Consider the following 14,517-nt stretch of genomic DNA (forward strand, 5'->3'; position numbering starts at 1 on the left):
AAGGACCATCTCCATTTCTTGTTGCATACCTTTTTTTTCTTGGTCCAGTTGCAAGCATGTGTACAGGGAACACCCCCCCCCCCCTCCACAACGGTAACCTGGAGGAGTGTCCCAGCTGCATTATTCCTTTTAGAAAGTCTCTTTAAAGTATAACCTTGTTGTAAAAATGTATTTCTGTCAGCACTTGAGAGCATTTGTATCTGCAAAATGATCTCATTGGTTCTCTAGGCTAGAAAACACGCTGGATCTCTATGCCAGGGCTTTTAATGTTTGCAGTCAATAACTAGGCTTCCAGAGTTTTCCGTCTCCAAATCATGGTTCAAGTTCTCCTCGTATTATAGTTTCTTTGTATGCAATTTTAAATAAAAGTCTTTTGCTGAGCTTTATTGTAAGATCAAATGCTCACAGCTCTGCGTATGTGACATGTAGTCCAGGTGCCATCTTTTGCTTTTGGATGCAACTTGTCACATATTCATAGCATTGCGTTGAATAGGCACACATCTGTGTTGGCAGAGGAGAGGAAGTGTTCTCTTGGCCGGAAGGTGCCGAAATAGTTCATGAAATAGTTTTGTATATATAGTATTATCTTACATACAATTACATATTTTTAGAATAATATTTATTCATTTGGATACTTACTACTATTAGACAATACTTACCATAAGAATTGATTTCCCTTAAAATTATAATTAATTTTTAAGGACACAAGCTATCTCACAAAATGAATTACTTCCCAAAACCATAATTACTAATTGCTTTTTGTATCTCTTTAATTGTTCCCTAATATTGTGGGGTGATTTAAATTTATTTTCAATTGTGCAGATTCAATAATCAGAATGTTTTCTGATTTAACATAAAAATGGTTTTAATTTATTTTAGATTATTTTTTTACTTTTAATTATCCAACAACATATATCATAAGAAACATAACAACGTAAGAAATTTACAAACAAGAGGAGGCCATTTAGCCCTTCAAGCTCGTTTGGGGAGAACTCAACTAATAGCTCAGAACTGTTAAATCTTATCTAGCTCTGATTTAAAGGAACACAGGGTTTTAGCTTGCACTAAACTAAAAGGAAGACTATTCCATACTCTAACTACACGCTGTGTAAAGAAGTGCTTTCTCAAATCCATTTAAAAATGTTCTTCCGCTAATTTCCACCTATCGCCATGAGGTCTAGTATTTAAACTAATATTGAAGTAGCCATTTGGCTGAACAGCATCCAGACCCATTAGAATCTTATAGACCTGCATCATGTCCCCCCTTAGTCTCCTTTGCTCGAGACTGAACAGATTCAGCTCAGCTAACCTCTCATCATAAGACATTCCTCTAAGACCAGGAATCATTCTTGTAGCCCTATGTTGAACCCTTTCCAAGGCAGCAAAGGTATGGTGACCAAACCTGCACACAATATTCTAGGTGCGGTCTTACCAAGGAATCCCTTCACTTAATCTCCACACAGCTAGAGATGTAACCCAACATCCTATTGGCCTTCCTAATTGCTTCCCCACATTAATGAGAGTGGGACATGGAAGCATCAACATACACACCAAGGTCTTTCTCATAATCAGCTACCTTTATTTCAGTGGAACCCATAAAATATCTGTACTTTATATTTCTGCTCCCTGCATGGATTACCTTACATTTATCTACATTAAATTTCATCTGCCAGGTATCAGCACAGTCACTAATTAAATCAAGATCCTGATGTAGCTTCTGTGCTGCTAGTTTGGTATCTGCTACACCACCCACCTTGCTGTGTCGTCAGCAAATTAAATCAGTTTACTGAATGTATTGGTGTTGATAACATTAATGTAAATTAGGATCAATAGTGGTCCTAAAATTGAACCCTGTGGTACCCCACTATGAACACAGGCTGTGATATTGTGCCTCTAATAACTACCCACTGCTTCCGGTCCTAAAGGTTTAATCAGGTTTAATTTAGTTCTCTGTAAGCTATGTGTAAGTATTTAATGTACGAAGTACAAATATTCCACTTTGAAAAGACAGTAGCGAGGAGCACTTTGACTGATGGTTGCCGATTGTAGTCATAGACAAACGTTTCCGGGTTGACTTGCTGAGGCAAATGCCCTGCGAGAGGCTGAGGAGAACAGAAGCTGTTTGCTGAGAGTCTCACTTCTTCACAGGTTTCCCCTAATGGCGATACACGGGGTTGTGCTAAGACTGTATCAGAACCTTGTCATGTTTTTTTCTCTGCAGCTTCGGTTTTCAGGAGCATGTCTTCCCTATACTAACATTTTACACTAACATGGACTGGGATACCCACCTCTCTTGGGGCGTCTGTCTGTAGATATATGGCTGAGCCAGAAAATCAGCATATGCAGCCTACATGGTCGTAGTGGCGAATATATCCCCAGAGGAATAGCAGTGGAAAAACGGGCTCTGTGTTGTTCTCTGATCAACACCGAAACGGTCCTGCTGAATCCCCTCGGCTAAAAGCCCACCATCTCCTGTCCGCAGGCCTAGCAACGTATTGCTGGACCGGAACAGCACAGACGTCCCCTCCTTCCACTCCACTGGGGACTGGCTGGACAATGTGCAGACGCTACCTTGCAAAGATGCCTTCAGCGGGCTGGGCTACAGTTCCTGCGACAGCCTGGCCAAGGCCTCTGCTGAGTAAGAGTCCTCCTTCTCCATTAACCCATATCACACCACCTCCCATTGCGTCTTCATAAATAATCTTAATCATTAAACACTGTTTTTTGGTTGCATGAGGTTGGCACAAACTCATCAATTTCTTTGGAAATTTAACTGGAGACCATCTTCATGCCAACTTCAGCAAATTTCAACCAGTCAGCGCCACTGTGACAAACATGGGACAGTGGCGGTGAAGTGACCACTGTTTGCTGCATTGGTATCGCTGGGCTATTTTAAAACCATCCAAGCTATTTACTGTCAACTAATGAAGCACGGAGCGCATAGCCCCTCTCAGTAGGGCATGGACTCAGAGGACAGCCAGTCTCTTATTCCAGGACATGCTCTGGAGACTCGAACCGCTGAAATAAGAGTTCTTGCTTCTCCATGGAATATAAAGATGGAGTACTTCTATCCATCTATATATTACAGTCCATTAAGTGCGTATCTGATTTGAGGAAGTCGCTGTCATCATCTTCACTGTTCTCATCCTCATAATCGTTATTGTCAGTATTTTTGTTATTGTCTTATACTGAATTAGGTACATTTAGAATTAGTAACATTATTTTTTAATGTTGTATTTGTGGCCTTTCTTATAAGATTGATCCCAAAATATGTGTAATCCCAAAACCTAAAAGGCTCACTTTGTGAAACGTAATCTCGCTGGGCTACCTTGCAACAAAGGTTGCTCTGTGTCCCTGGTACACTAATTAGAGGAGATCAGAAAATAAACAAAACAGAAGTTTCCCTGGAATTGTTTAATTCAAGAGCCATCTGTATTTAGTACCACTAGCACTAAACAGAGTTTAGACTGTAGAGGTCTTGGTTATCTGGTAAACGCACCAGCCCCTTTTGATTTTAATTGGTAATGACTTTGCTGTAACCACACTTACTCCTGTGCGTAGTCCAACAGCAGCAGAAAAAAAGGCATCACAAAAATAAAAACGCAACCCTGACAGAATCTGCCGGCTACGAGCAGCACAGTAAATTGAATCTGGCAGTTTCTATACCTAAGCAGCCCAGCTGACTCAGACAAGTTGCTATTAATAAACTGCAGTTCCTCATTCCCTGGTTGCTTTCGGTTAATAGGACATGCTGCATCTCTACATGGCACAAGCTGAAGCTCTCTGCACAGTCCATCTTTTAGTCAATTGACAAGGTATTTGACAATATGAATAATGTGACATTAATAATGAAGGGGATCAAAGACTGCAAGGTGGGTGCATCTGTTAGGGCTCAGTTTTACCATACTGCTTTTTTTATGTATACACATTTGACTTTGATGTGTATATAAACAGCTCAGTGGTAGTAGTGCATAAAATGTTTTGACTCAAACGTAATGCACAGTTAATTGAATAAGACTCTGGCGTGTCCTGAGCTAGTTTGCATTATTTTGCAGGAGGCCACATGCTGGCTGTTCTTGTGAATTAATCAAAATGAGGAATTTTCTTCATTTAAGTAGCAGAAATTAGCCTCAAGCATGATTTTAAAATTTAGAACCTATTTATGCTACACCTGAGATGCAAATTAAGCAGCACTGTTGTAATGCAAAGCAAAAAGAAAATAAATCTATTTCTTTCTTGTTTGCCAGATGCTTAATGTGTTTTCGAGATTTGCAATTTTTGGAACAAAATGCTAGGATTCCATGTGATTTATCAAGGCTGACAGCAGGTCGGTTGTTCTTGTTTTTTTTCTTTCTATTGTGTGGAAAAAGTAGGTTCAGTTTAGATGTCATCAGGACGTGCATTTGTTCATGTCTGAAAGGGTTTCACTTCATAAAATGAATACCTAATTGAAAGCTAGTTACACTCCTTTTTTTGGGTTAAAGTTAAAGTAATTATTAAAATCTATTTCCGATGTTAATTAAGATTTGGACATGTAGATGTTCTTAAAACAAAGAGAGACACACATATATATTAAATTTGTGGTACTCTGTACTTCCAGGATAACCATGGAATGCCTAATGTCCGTTACTGTTCAGTTTGCTTTTTAGTTGTGTTTGATTGTTAGTTTGGCTTTATGGTTTTATTATTTTTATTGATTGTTGTATAACTGTGCCATCCCACTCTCGGGAAGACAGTAGAGTTTTATTGTAAATAGTTTCCTAATGTTGTTGTTGTGTTATTCTTGGGGGTCCACCTAGGGGGCAGAGAGTGACTGTGGGTGAAGGGGGGGACCGTAATTGTGTGAAGCTGGGACTGGGGCTGCCCGGGGGTGGGGTACTTAAGGGGGAGTGCGAGGACCATTATTAGCGCATTACAATTTGGTAGGGCTAATAGGCCTATAGGGAGAGGGTTAAGCTTTGTATTGGGTATTTAAACACATCCTATTAAAGAATCTAGGAGATGATTTAGGATTATGCTTAGGCTTTGTATTGAAACTCTGCTTTATGTCGGTGGTTCCATATTTGATTCTGGTACTGATGCTGTTGATTCCCATTATAGGAATGATATTGCCCATTGGCACTGAGCATGCTCAAACCGTGTGCTGTGAGAGGGGGTGAGAGGGAGCACAAAGAGCGCTGTTAGTCTTGCTGCGGGCTCCCAGCTCTCCACCTTAAATGAATCCTCACTAGATAAAAAGGCAGTGCACGTCATACACCTGTGCACTGTATTGCCTTGCAGTTTGTTCTTTTATTTCGGTCAAGCTGCCGTTTTGCAGGGTGGCTTATAGTAACCTACATTTCTCACATTCACAGATAATTTATCTTCCCTAGAATCCGTGGTTGCGTTTCTCATTATATTTATTTGATTTATATAATCTGCTAATGAAAAGCTGAGTCTATTTTGTCTTTTCATTTATTTTTGCTGAAATTGTATCAGTCATTCTGTAAAACAGATATTCCCATAATATTTTACTACATATCTAACCTCCTGCTTCATAAAATGTTCCTCTGATATCATGCCTCCCTTTACTTAGTATTGTGATTCTAGCTTCTCCTCTATTTAAATGCGCTTACTTTATAACACAGACACAAATACAGTAACATCATACTTCTTCACTTACTCCTTACTCTCATGCTACACACAGTGTCTGGGCAGCAGTGTTTGCATAAACTCTCCTGGTAAAAATGCCAGAAATCTGGCGATTCTGTTTCTGATAACTAATTCGCATAACTTTTTTTTTTATTATTTTAAATGGATTTTAGAATATTTTAGTCTTTAAATGTATCTCAAAAACTGCAAAAGCTATTCTAAACATAGCACAAAACCCAAGAATTAGTCACAAAATGTATACATGTTGGTTAGATTCAGAATGCACTTTAAGCCCTTGGAAATTGGAAGTTGATTTATAAAATTATTGTATTTCAGAAATGCTACTCCTGCACTTATTCATTGTCTTACACATGTGCCATATGGTACAGCAGAATAGCAGATGTTGAAAGGCAGGAAGATGACTTTGAATATGAAGCCTAGTGGTGTAGCTTCAGTGGCAGAATTTTCCCAGCCAGATTACTTTCCCATTGTCATATGGGAATGATCCAGATGAATTATCTAGCAAAATGACTTGGCTTCCAGAAAAGGAGGAAATGACACGTCAATGACATGCATCATGGAAGGCAATGATAGTCACTAAAAATCACCACCATTAAGCTGCTAGACCTCTGCATTTCTGCTTTATTGTAGCTGGGTGCCCTTTGCTTGAGTCTCATGTGTTTATTGCAGTATGACATATCATTGTCACAATCGTAACAATTACAGATCGTGCATCGGCAAGAAAGTTTTATGATACCAAATATCCTTGTTCTCCATCTTAGTCATAGTTTCACATGAGAATTTTTTTTCTTAGATAGACACTGCATTTTGCCTTCCGAATCAAATACTACTGCCCTTTGTCTTTCAAGCCTTTACACGTCAAAAACAGTCCTTGAGTGTGGCTACAGTAAACAGAGAACATGGCTTATAAACAAACACTGTAGGGATTTTGTTTGTTGGCAAATAGCTACTAGCCAAATATGAAAATTTATGCAACTGTCTCTGTTTTCTCTCCACTTGCAAATGAGAGCATTCGTAGTGGCACCGTGTATATAGCCCATGTTCTCAAGCTGTTTTCTGTTGTTGAAAAATATGGCTTGCAGTCCAAAAGCCGTTAAATCCACCCGTCTACCTTCAAACTGTTTATCCAGCACAGGTTCATAGTAGTTCAAATGTAGATTGCCGCTATATATTCAAAGAACAAATATACCAGCACTGTAACAATTGTTATGCTCAATTTTCCATTTATGTAATATAAAACTAAAATACTGCAAAAGTGCTGCTTTGTGATCTTTGGGCTTTAGTATATTGCCTTATTCCTACAAATATCCCATTTTTAAAAAATAAGGGTCATTAAGTGTTTGGTTTAAGTACCTAATGCTGCTATTTTACATACAATACTTTCATAGTGCATTACAGAGGAGGGGTTTGTAGGCCTTGTTACTGCAGTACTGGGGGATTGCATTAGCATTTTATTAGCATATATTTTACTAGCATATGTTTTATTAACATTGTGACAATTCAGCTAAATTTCAGCGTTATCACTGGAAGAAAAATAGAACTGTCTGATGTAATTACGTCTCTGACGTAATTGGCCACAAAATGAGTGCATCATCCGTATTCATCTCATTGGGTCCTTGGGTCCTAATGATGACACCTTACACTACAACTGTAAGGTTGTACAGTTGGAATTACTTACATGTTCATGCTACCAATGCTCCATTTAGAAACGTTAAGAGTGTTAATTGCTAATTAAAGCAGTGCCTGTAAAATATATGTGCACAGTAGGCTGATGGGTTGGGCCCCTGACACTGTCCTTCAAAGATGTACTTTGTCTGTAGAATCTGCCTGAGCGAGATAAGACCAGCAGCCACCTGCCCTGAATGGGATCCTTCCATGGGAATCACAACCCTATAGAGCGCAGAGGCTGGACGGTGGGTTTGACCACTGCTCGCTGCGTGCTGAGTGCCTCGCTGACCCATGCATCTGTGCATCCTCACCAAACGGTGCTTAGACAGGACCTGTACATGAAACAGCTGCCAAAGTAATCAGCTTGTGCTTTTCACTAACCAAGGTTTTGCTTGTACTAATACTCTTTTATATGGTGTCCAAACTAAACAAAGACCAGCCTGAGGTACAGTGGCGTTCACAGAGGTTGTACCTAATCTTACGATATATTGCAGATCCTGTAATCCACTAACCTTTGTTAGCTGTCATATTTTGATTTTCAACTGATGCAGATTCATCCATTCTAACATTTTCTGTGGAGGTGCATGGGATGAATATGTCCTCTTGGTGAGCTAAAAAGAACATTCTGGTCATTAATAATGAATACATCTGTCATTTGTGCATGGAACAAATTTAGTAAATTTCAGGGTTTTTTTCCTTGCTAAGGGGTTTGCAGTGTTTCAGTGCTGTTCCATTTTCGCTATTAGTATCCAAAGAATAGATAAGATAACATATTACACACGCATGTGAAATGTGTTTGAGACAAAATGTAAATGAGACATTATATTCCAATTAAAACATTTTGCTTTCAATTACCATGTTAAAACAAAATGTATTTAAATCAAATATCAGACATTTGATGAGCCAGGCTGATCTGGTTTTTATGACATCTGTACGTATACATATGGTCAGGTATTTAGAATGTTGTCTTTTATTATATTAATATAGGGCAGTCTTTTATTGTTCCAAAAGTATTGAACTTATATACTATATAAGCAATATACCAATAAAGTAAATATGTTGTAGACTTAATGGCTAGTAACATAAAAAAATCATACAGTATTAAAAATTTCTTTATTTCAAATTCGGCATAGATTTATGTTTTAGGTATATGAACCATACGTTTGAACATTAAATGGTCTCCTCTTTTCAAGAAGAAATTTTGCTAGTGGTGAAACTTATAACTGAATCATGAGTGTTTTAATAATGCAAGCAAAATGCAAGCCAAGCCTTCTAAACTGAACTGGGTTCTCCCTGGAACTGTTCAGAGCTATATGTTTAATGTTTGCCATGGATTTCAGCATATTTGATGCACATAAAATTTAAATATTTATTCATATACAAACCAAATGAACCTACAATAATTAAATCAGGTGTAAATTATGAACAAATGTTCAGTAAATTTAAGTAAATTAAATTTCCACTGAGCTTTGTATTATTATAAATTAATCTGATTAGGTTGCAGTTTAATTATTTTATTATACTTTTAATTTACCCCAGACTTTTAGTGATCTGTCTGGAAATTTCATACATCAGGTACTAACTGATACCATAGCACCAAGTCTACAGTAACATGTTCCTTATATTAACATTTGACTAGCATTTTGGTATCAGGATAAATAAATCTCTTTAAAAATGTGTCCTGTTCCTTTGGGTTGCCACATGAGGAAGGGGTGACAGCACTGTTTCGTATGGTTATGTGCCTTTGCCTCCATCACTGAACCTTTCTTTTCTGCCTTTCAGGGACTTCAAAAAGGCTGGCATTGCCATAGTAGGACCTCAGAAGAAGATTGTGAGCAGTATCAAGGCACTTGAAACATACACTAAGAATGGCCCAGTTCCTGTATGAAACCTACCATCCGCTTCACCTTCAACTGATGAATTTAATGAAAACAGGAACTAGAATATAAAATATACCCCTTACAATTTATGTAAAGAATGAGTGATATCCCAACACCTACAGCATGTGCTTTGGGCTATAGAATGACCTTCTGTCGATGATCAGTTGCCTTATTTCTCACATACGTGAAAAGATGGATCCAGGGAATGACTGAAGCTGCATTTGAGGATTGGGCATCCATACTTGATGAATGTGTCCACAAATGCTAGCTAACTGGAAATCAAGGTCCACATAAACGGGTGATGACAACTATGAGAAAATGTGTCTATTTTCATCAGTACCAGCCTGTCCGCTGAAACAGTGGGGCATAAAACACCTTTAACATATCATAGGAAAAAACTGTCTGGATACAACAGTGAGATTCAGAAATCTCAAGGTAGCAAGTCATACTGGTGAAGGACTGGGATCATTCAGGGTGGATCTGTCTGTATGCTTCAGTGCACAGTAAGGTTATTTTAGGATGTGTAGGTCTGGCATAAAGAAAATCAGTGGTCTACAACCTGAAAAGCTTGTCAAAGCTCAATTTAGAGGGAGAGAAAAACTGCGAAAGTGAATATAGGTGAAAAAGCACGGAATGTAGAGAAGGACAAGTGAGTGTCTTTCATACTAATCGGGTGGTGTTTGCAAGAATATGTCATACTGAGCAATAATACCATGCAAGCCCGCAATTATTTTCTGTGAATATAAGTGAGACCTTCTTCTTCAGTTCAAGGACGTAGCTCAGTAGCTGTTGCTATGCCCTTAGGAGTGCTGCATTCTGGAGAAGCATAAACCAGTCTGAGGGCAAAACATCTGCTACAGGAAAAGGCCACACTCGCATGGCTCACTGTTGCAAAAAAAATAAATAAATCTGCAGAAAATTTATCTTAATACATTAATGCATATATCAAGGGAAAATATGTCTACATTATTCACATTTGAACAATCAAGAGCATCTTAATCAGATTTTATGTCATTGTTTTTACATTTTAAACGGTGTTTCTTCGGATAATCACATTGGGGTATTCGCAATCACAAAAGCAACAGGTGTCTGACTGCGATTCTTCTGAAATGTGCAGTTATCTTGCAGTTTTCTTGTACTGTACCTTGAAATTCCTTAGTTATTCCATTGGTTGGTACCCATATATATCCTAATTAAGGACCAAATCTCCTCAAGATTGCTATCAGTTTATTTATTTTTTTTGTTTGTTTTTGGGTGAGTACCTCAAAACCATCCTACATTTTACTACATACCATGAGTTTTTTTGTTGTGTTCATACTTATATAAATCTTAAATTTAATAGGATTTAATAAATTAATAATGTGGAAGATTATAGAAACCTAACAGGTCACCTGGTCCGTTAATCCAAGACCATAAATGAGGATGTCTTTTGTCTCTTACTAGAAAACACAGAATTACAGTATAGGGTTCTTAATTTTGCCCCCCGCAAGAAAAAGAAAAAATCTACACCATGTTGTGAATCTTTTATTTATCCTTTGAAAATGTTCAGGCTCACTGTAAAAAGGTTATATTGATAACTAGATCAATTAAATGTGTATGGTGTATTTTGATCTATTAAAATTGCCATTTTAAAACTCCAGTATTTAACTTTCTCCACTGTGCACTGTATAGGAAGTACTTTAGGCTCAGCAGACTATGAAATGTAAACTATGAGGTTTTTCAAAAATCAGTGTATGATACTGTTTCCACGCATGCGGTCATGAGAAGGAAGAAAAAACAGTTCACCTTCATGTGGTCATTGTAATGATTTTAAGTATTCATACTAATTTGCAGCACATAGTATCACTGGACAGCAACACGACTTAAATAATTTATTTACGTTTTCCTTGTCACCGAAGTTATACTTGTCACGAAAGGAATGATGTCATCTGTGTTCAGGAAGCGTTCACGCTCAGAAAATGACTGCCCTTAACTTGTGCCATTTCAGAATGAACGCCGTCACCCGGTTGCACTCAAACCGCTCGCAAAGAACGCTGCTTTCCGCGCTATTCGCGTGTACGTATGTAAACCTGCCACCGTAATGAAGGCAGCCGTAAGCTAGCGGTACTGTAATAGCCATGGCCATCACTTTGTACAAATGTTTGTATATATATAAAAGAAAAAAATATTTGTGCAACATTAAAAGAAAAAAATACTTTGTATTATATTTTTGTTATTTTGTATTGTATTTGTTTTTACATTTAAAATGCAATGATAATTTACATATTATTTATTTGTTAAAGTTTTGTTTTGTGGTATAGCGTAAGTTATGACATGGTCATGTGATGGTTTTTCAGTGTTTTGTACTTTATAAACAGGAATTTCAAAAGAGCAATATTATCATGGGAACCCTCCCCATCCTCTTTAACTTTTTTTTTTTTTTTTTTTTTTTTTTTTTTAGAATTGTGTGCGCATGGATGTGTGTGTCTGTGTACCTGCGTGCAAACGTAGATGGCCTTCTACTAATGTAAAATGATTTGTAGTGGAAACATTTATATTTTTATAATAAACATAACAAAAATGATTTTTAAAGGATGAGAAACTGCAGAGAAATTGTCTCACTTCCTATTTTGCAATCCAGTTTTCAAAATGAGAGCAAACTCAATTAACATAATTATTAGTACTTCACAGTAGCAGTCGATAAAAGAGTTGCTTTATTTTAAATTGGTTATTTTCCATCTTATGCATATCTATATTTTATATTTTGTATGATTTAGCATTTGATCGACAGACTGGTGTTTCCTGAGATAAGGTAATGTAAGGTATTATGTTCTGTTTTAAATCTTATTTGACACAATATCAGTCAGTAAGAATATTCACTGTTCAATGCATGATGATTTAGGTAGTTTTCAGATACCCTTTAATATGTTTAATGAATACAAATTTAGAAAATGGTGTTTTACACATGCACATGGGGAAAAAGACCTAATATTTAGGTTTTTAAAATGTTGAAATCATTCCAGAATTATACTGCACTTTTTTATTGTTTATGGAATTTTTGCCATGTTTTATTTATACATATATAATGATAAACTCATTTGCTCAGATTTTAATTTTAATGAGAATTAAAATGCATTCATTTAAAATGTATTTTAAATAAAAACTATGTATTACAATTTAAAAGTAAATCACAAATATTAAAGAACAACATTTCATATAACATTTATAATAAAGTGGCAACTGATTTTTTTCATAAATGATAAAGCTTATTGTTGCTTATAGCTAATTAAAAAGATTATTGCCGTGGTTTTTTTTTTATACTTCTGCTATAGATCTCCACCACATTATCACATTTTATCACGTCGGCCTGGCCTGTGTGTTCACTCCTCCTGTAGACTCTCCTCTCCCATTACACACTTCAAAGCAGGAATTCTCCACATCAGCAGCGAAATATGCTGACTTACTAATTCTGTTGTTTTAAGTAATGTTGCTGCTGCACATGTTAACCAAGAGCAGATAAACCAATGATCTCACTCTTGCCGTCTGTATGCCGGATTTTTTTTCTCCCAATATTGCAATCCATAATAAATCTGGACCAAAGATTCAGATATCTTTCAGGTTTTGAGGAGGGGGTGGTGGTTTTACATGTTGACTGTCATTAATTTCTTCTTTGTTTTGTCTTATACATATTTATGAAATTGAGCTTTGCTGCTAATTAATTGCATAAAATCTGAATACTGCTCATATTTAAAAAGCCAGCCTTCTCTGGATTGCATTTATTTTGGTTTGAAATTATGAATTCGTGAACATTGCCAGGCCAGTCTCAAAGATTAAACGACACATAATCCAGTTAGAATAAGTTACATGACTTTTTTAAGCTCATGCTTTTGAATTGCTTTAAAAAGGAATACACTTACAACATCAGCCGACAACACTAGTCACAAGGTGGGATGTCAGTCCATCGAGGGCACATAAACACACAACCGGACACTTTAACTGCGCAGTTTAAAAAGCACCAATCTGCTGCATGTCTTTGGGCTGCTGGAGGAAACTGGAATACCCAGTGGAAGCCCACACGAAATGCAGTGAACGTGCCTCCTTCACACACACACGCACGGGTCTGTAATTAAATCATTGTGGGGACTCTCCATTCATTTCTAAGGGGAAAACTCTAATTGCAACATGATAACCTTAACCCCTGTCCAGCCCTAACCTTAACTATAAGTAACCAAACTAAATATGAGACTTTTGGCATTTTTTAGTTTTTTTGATTGCATTCACAGATCTTTGCCTGATCTTTACCTGAAAAATGGTCCCCACAACGTCAAAATAACAGGTTTTTATTACATTGTGGGAAACATTTGTCCCCACAATGTAATATAAACATAATCCAAACACACACACACACACACACACACACAGGATTCCAACCCCAAACCCTGGAGGTTTGAGGTGACATTGCTGGCCCCAATTACACTTAGACTCTCTAAAATGTACCTCATGTAGACCACCGCTTCGTGTGGCTTCAGGTATGTAGAGGTCCACAAATCCCAGGATAACAACCACTAATGCAGTTTCTATGGCTGAAAACAATATTAAAGGCTTCAGTGTAGTGTTTTTGCAACACATATGGCCACCAGCTTTTCTTGTCTTATAAGCCTGTGTGCTCTATGCACAAAATTTTACTTCTAAAGGAACCATGTTACAGAATCTTTCCAATGAAACATGTCATACCATTCACTCAATCAGATTTATTGTAGCCTTTTAATGCAATTGATCTTTGAGTTCTCCAAGGAAGTCAAACATAGCTGTCCTGGAATGAGGGATTGCCACTGTACCCTGTCCCAAGGACTTGAGACAGACCAGATGAAGTCCTGCAGATGTGTCCTGATCTAGAGAGAAGTGAAAAAGATTAGGATGTCAAGCCTAGAGGAAGGACAATGAAAGAAAGATGGCGGATACTGCTCCAATTTGTTCTGGAATGATCTGCAGTCCATCTGCTGCTGAAATAAATCTTCTGATGAGTTCAGATAAACTACAAACCCATGAGACAGGTAAGGGAGAGGGCACTGCCTGTTTTTAGCAAGCGTTTTGGAATCACACAAAATGCTAATTTAAACATCCAACTGAGTGTTTACTATCTTCATTTGTCACCAACGAGGCAAATTATTATTATTTTTTAAATTTTCATATGCCATGAAATGCTTGAAATTTTTCTCCTGAGAGTTTCATCGTGATGGCAGAACAGCAGCAGGAGATACTTTCCAAAATGGCAGAAATGACAAACTGTCTGTTCTCTGTAAAGTCCGGTGCTCCTCCATTCCCTCACTGTAAGGTG

The 14,517-nt window shown here is 37.4% G+C and overlaps 1 protein-coding gene across 4 annotated transcripts in view; it reads left to right on the forward strand.

Annotated features, from left to right (window-relative positions):
- The window catches only part of LOC111859055 (ephrin type-A receptor 3-like), a 75,832-nt gene extending 64,069 nt beyond the window's left edge, over positions 1–11,763 (forward strand). For 3 of the 4 annotated variants that reach the window (XM_023841383.2, XM_072715510.1, XM_023841385.2), the window contains exons 16-17: positions 2,483–2,638; positions 9,103–11,763. In XM_023841383.2, coding sequence (XP_023697151.1) covers positions 2,483–2,638; positions 9,103–9,208 — 262 coding nt within the window. In that variant the 3' untranslated portion in view covers positions 9,209–11,763. Of the gene's footprint in view, positions 1–2,482; positions 2,639–7,472; positions 7,566–9,102 lie in introns of all 4 variants that reach the window. The other variant, XM_023841384.2, reaches the window with a different exon arrangement.
- The last annotated feature ends 2,754 nt before the right edge of the window (positions 11,764–14,517 follow it).

The sequence above is a fragment of the Paramormyrops kingsleyae genome, chromosome 1 (genome assembly GCF_048594095.1).
Source record: "Paramormyrops kingsleyae isolate MSU_618 chromosome 1, PKINGS_0.4, whole genome shotgun sequence".
Taxonomy (NCBI): domain Eukaryota; kingdom Metazoa; phylum Chordata; class Actinopteri; order Osteoglossiformes; family Mormyridae; genus Paramormyrops; species Paramormyrops kingsleyae.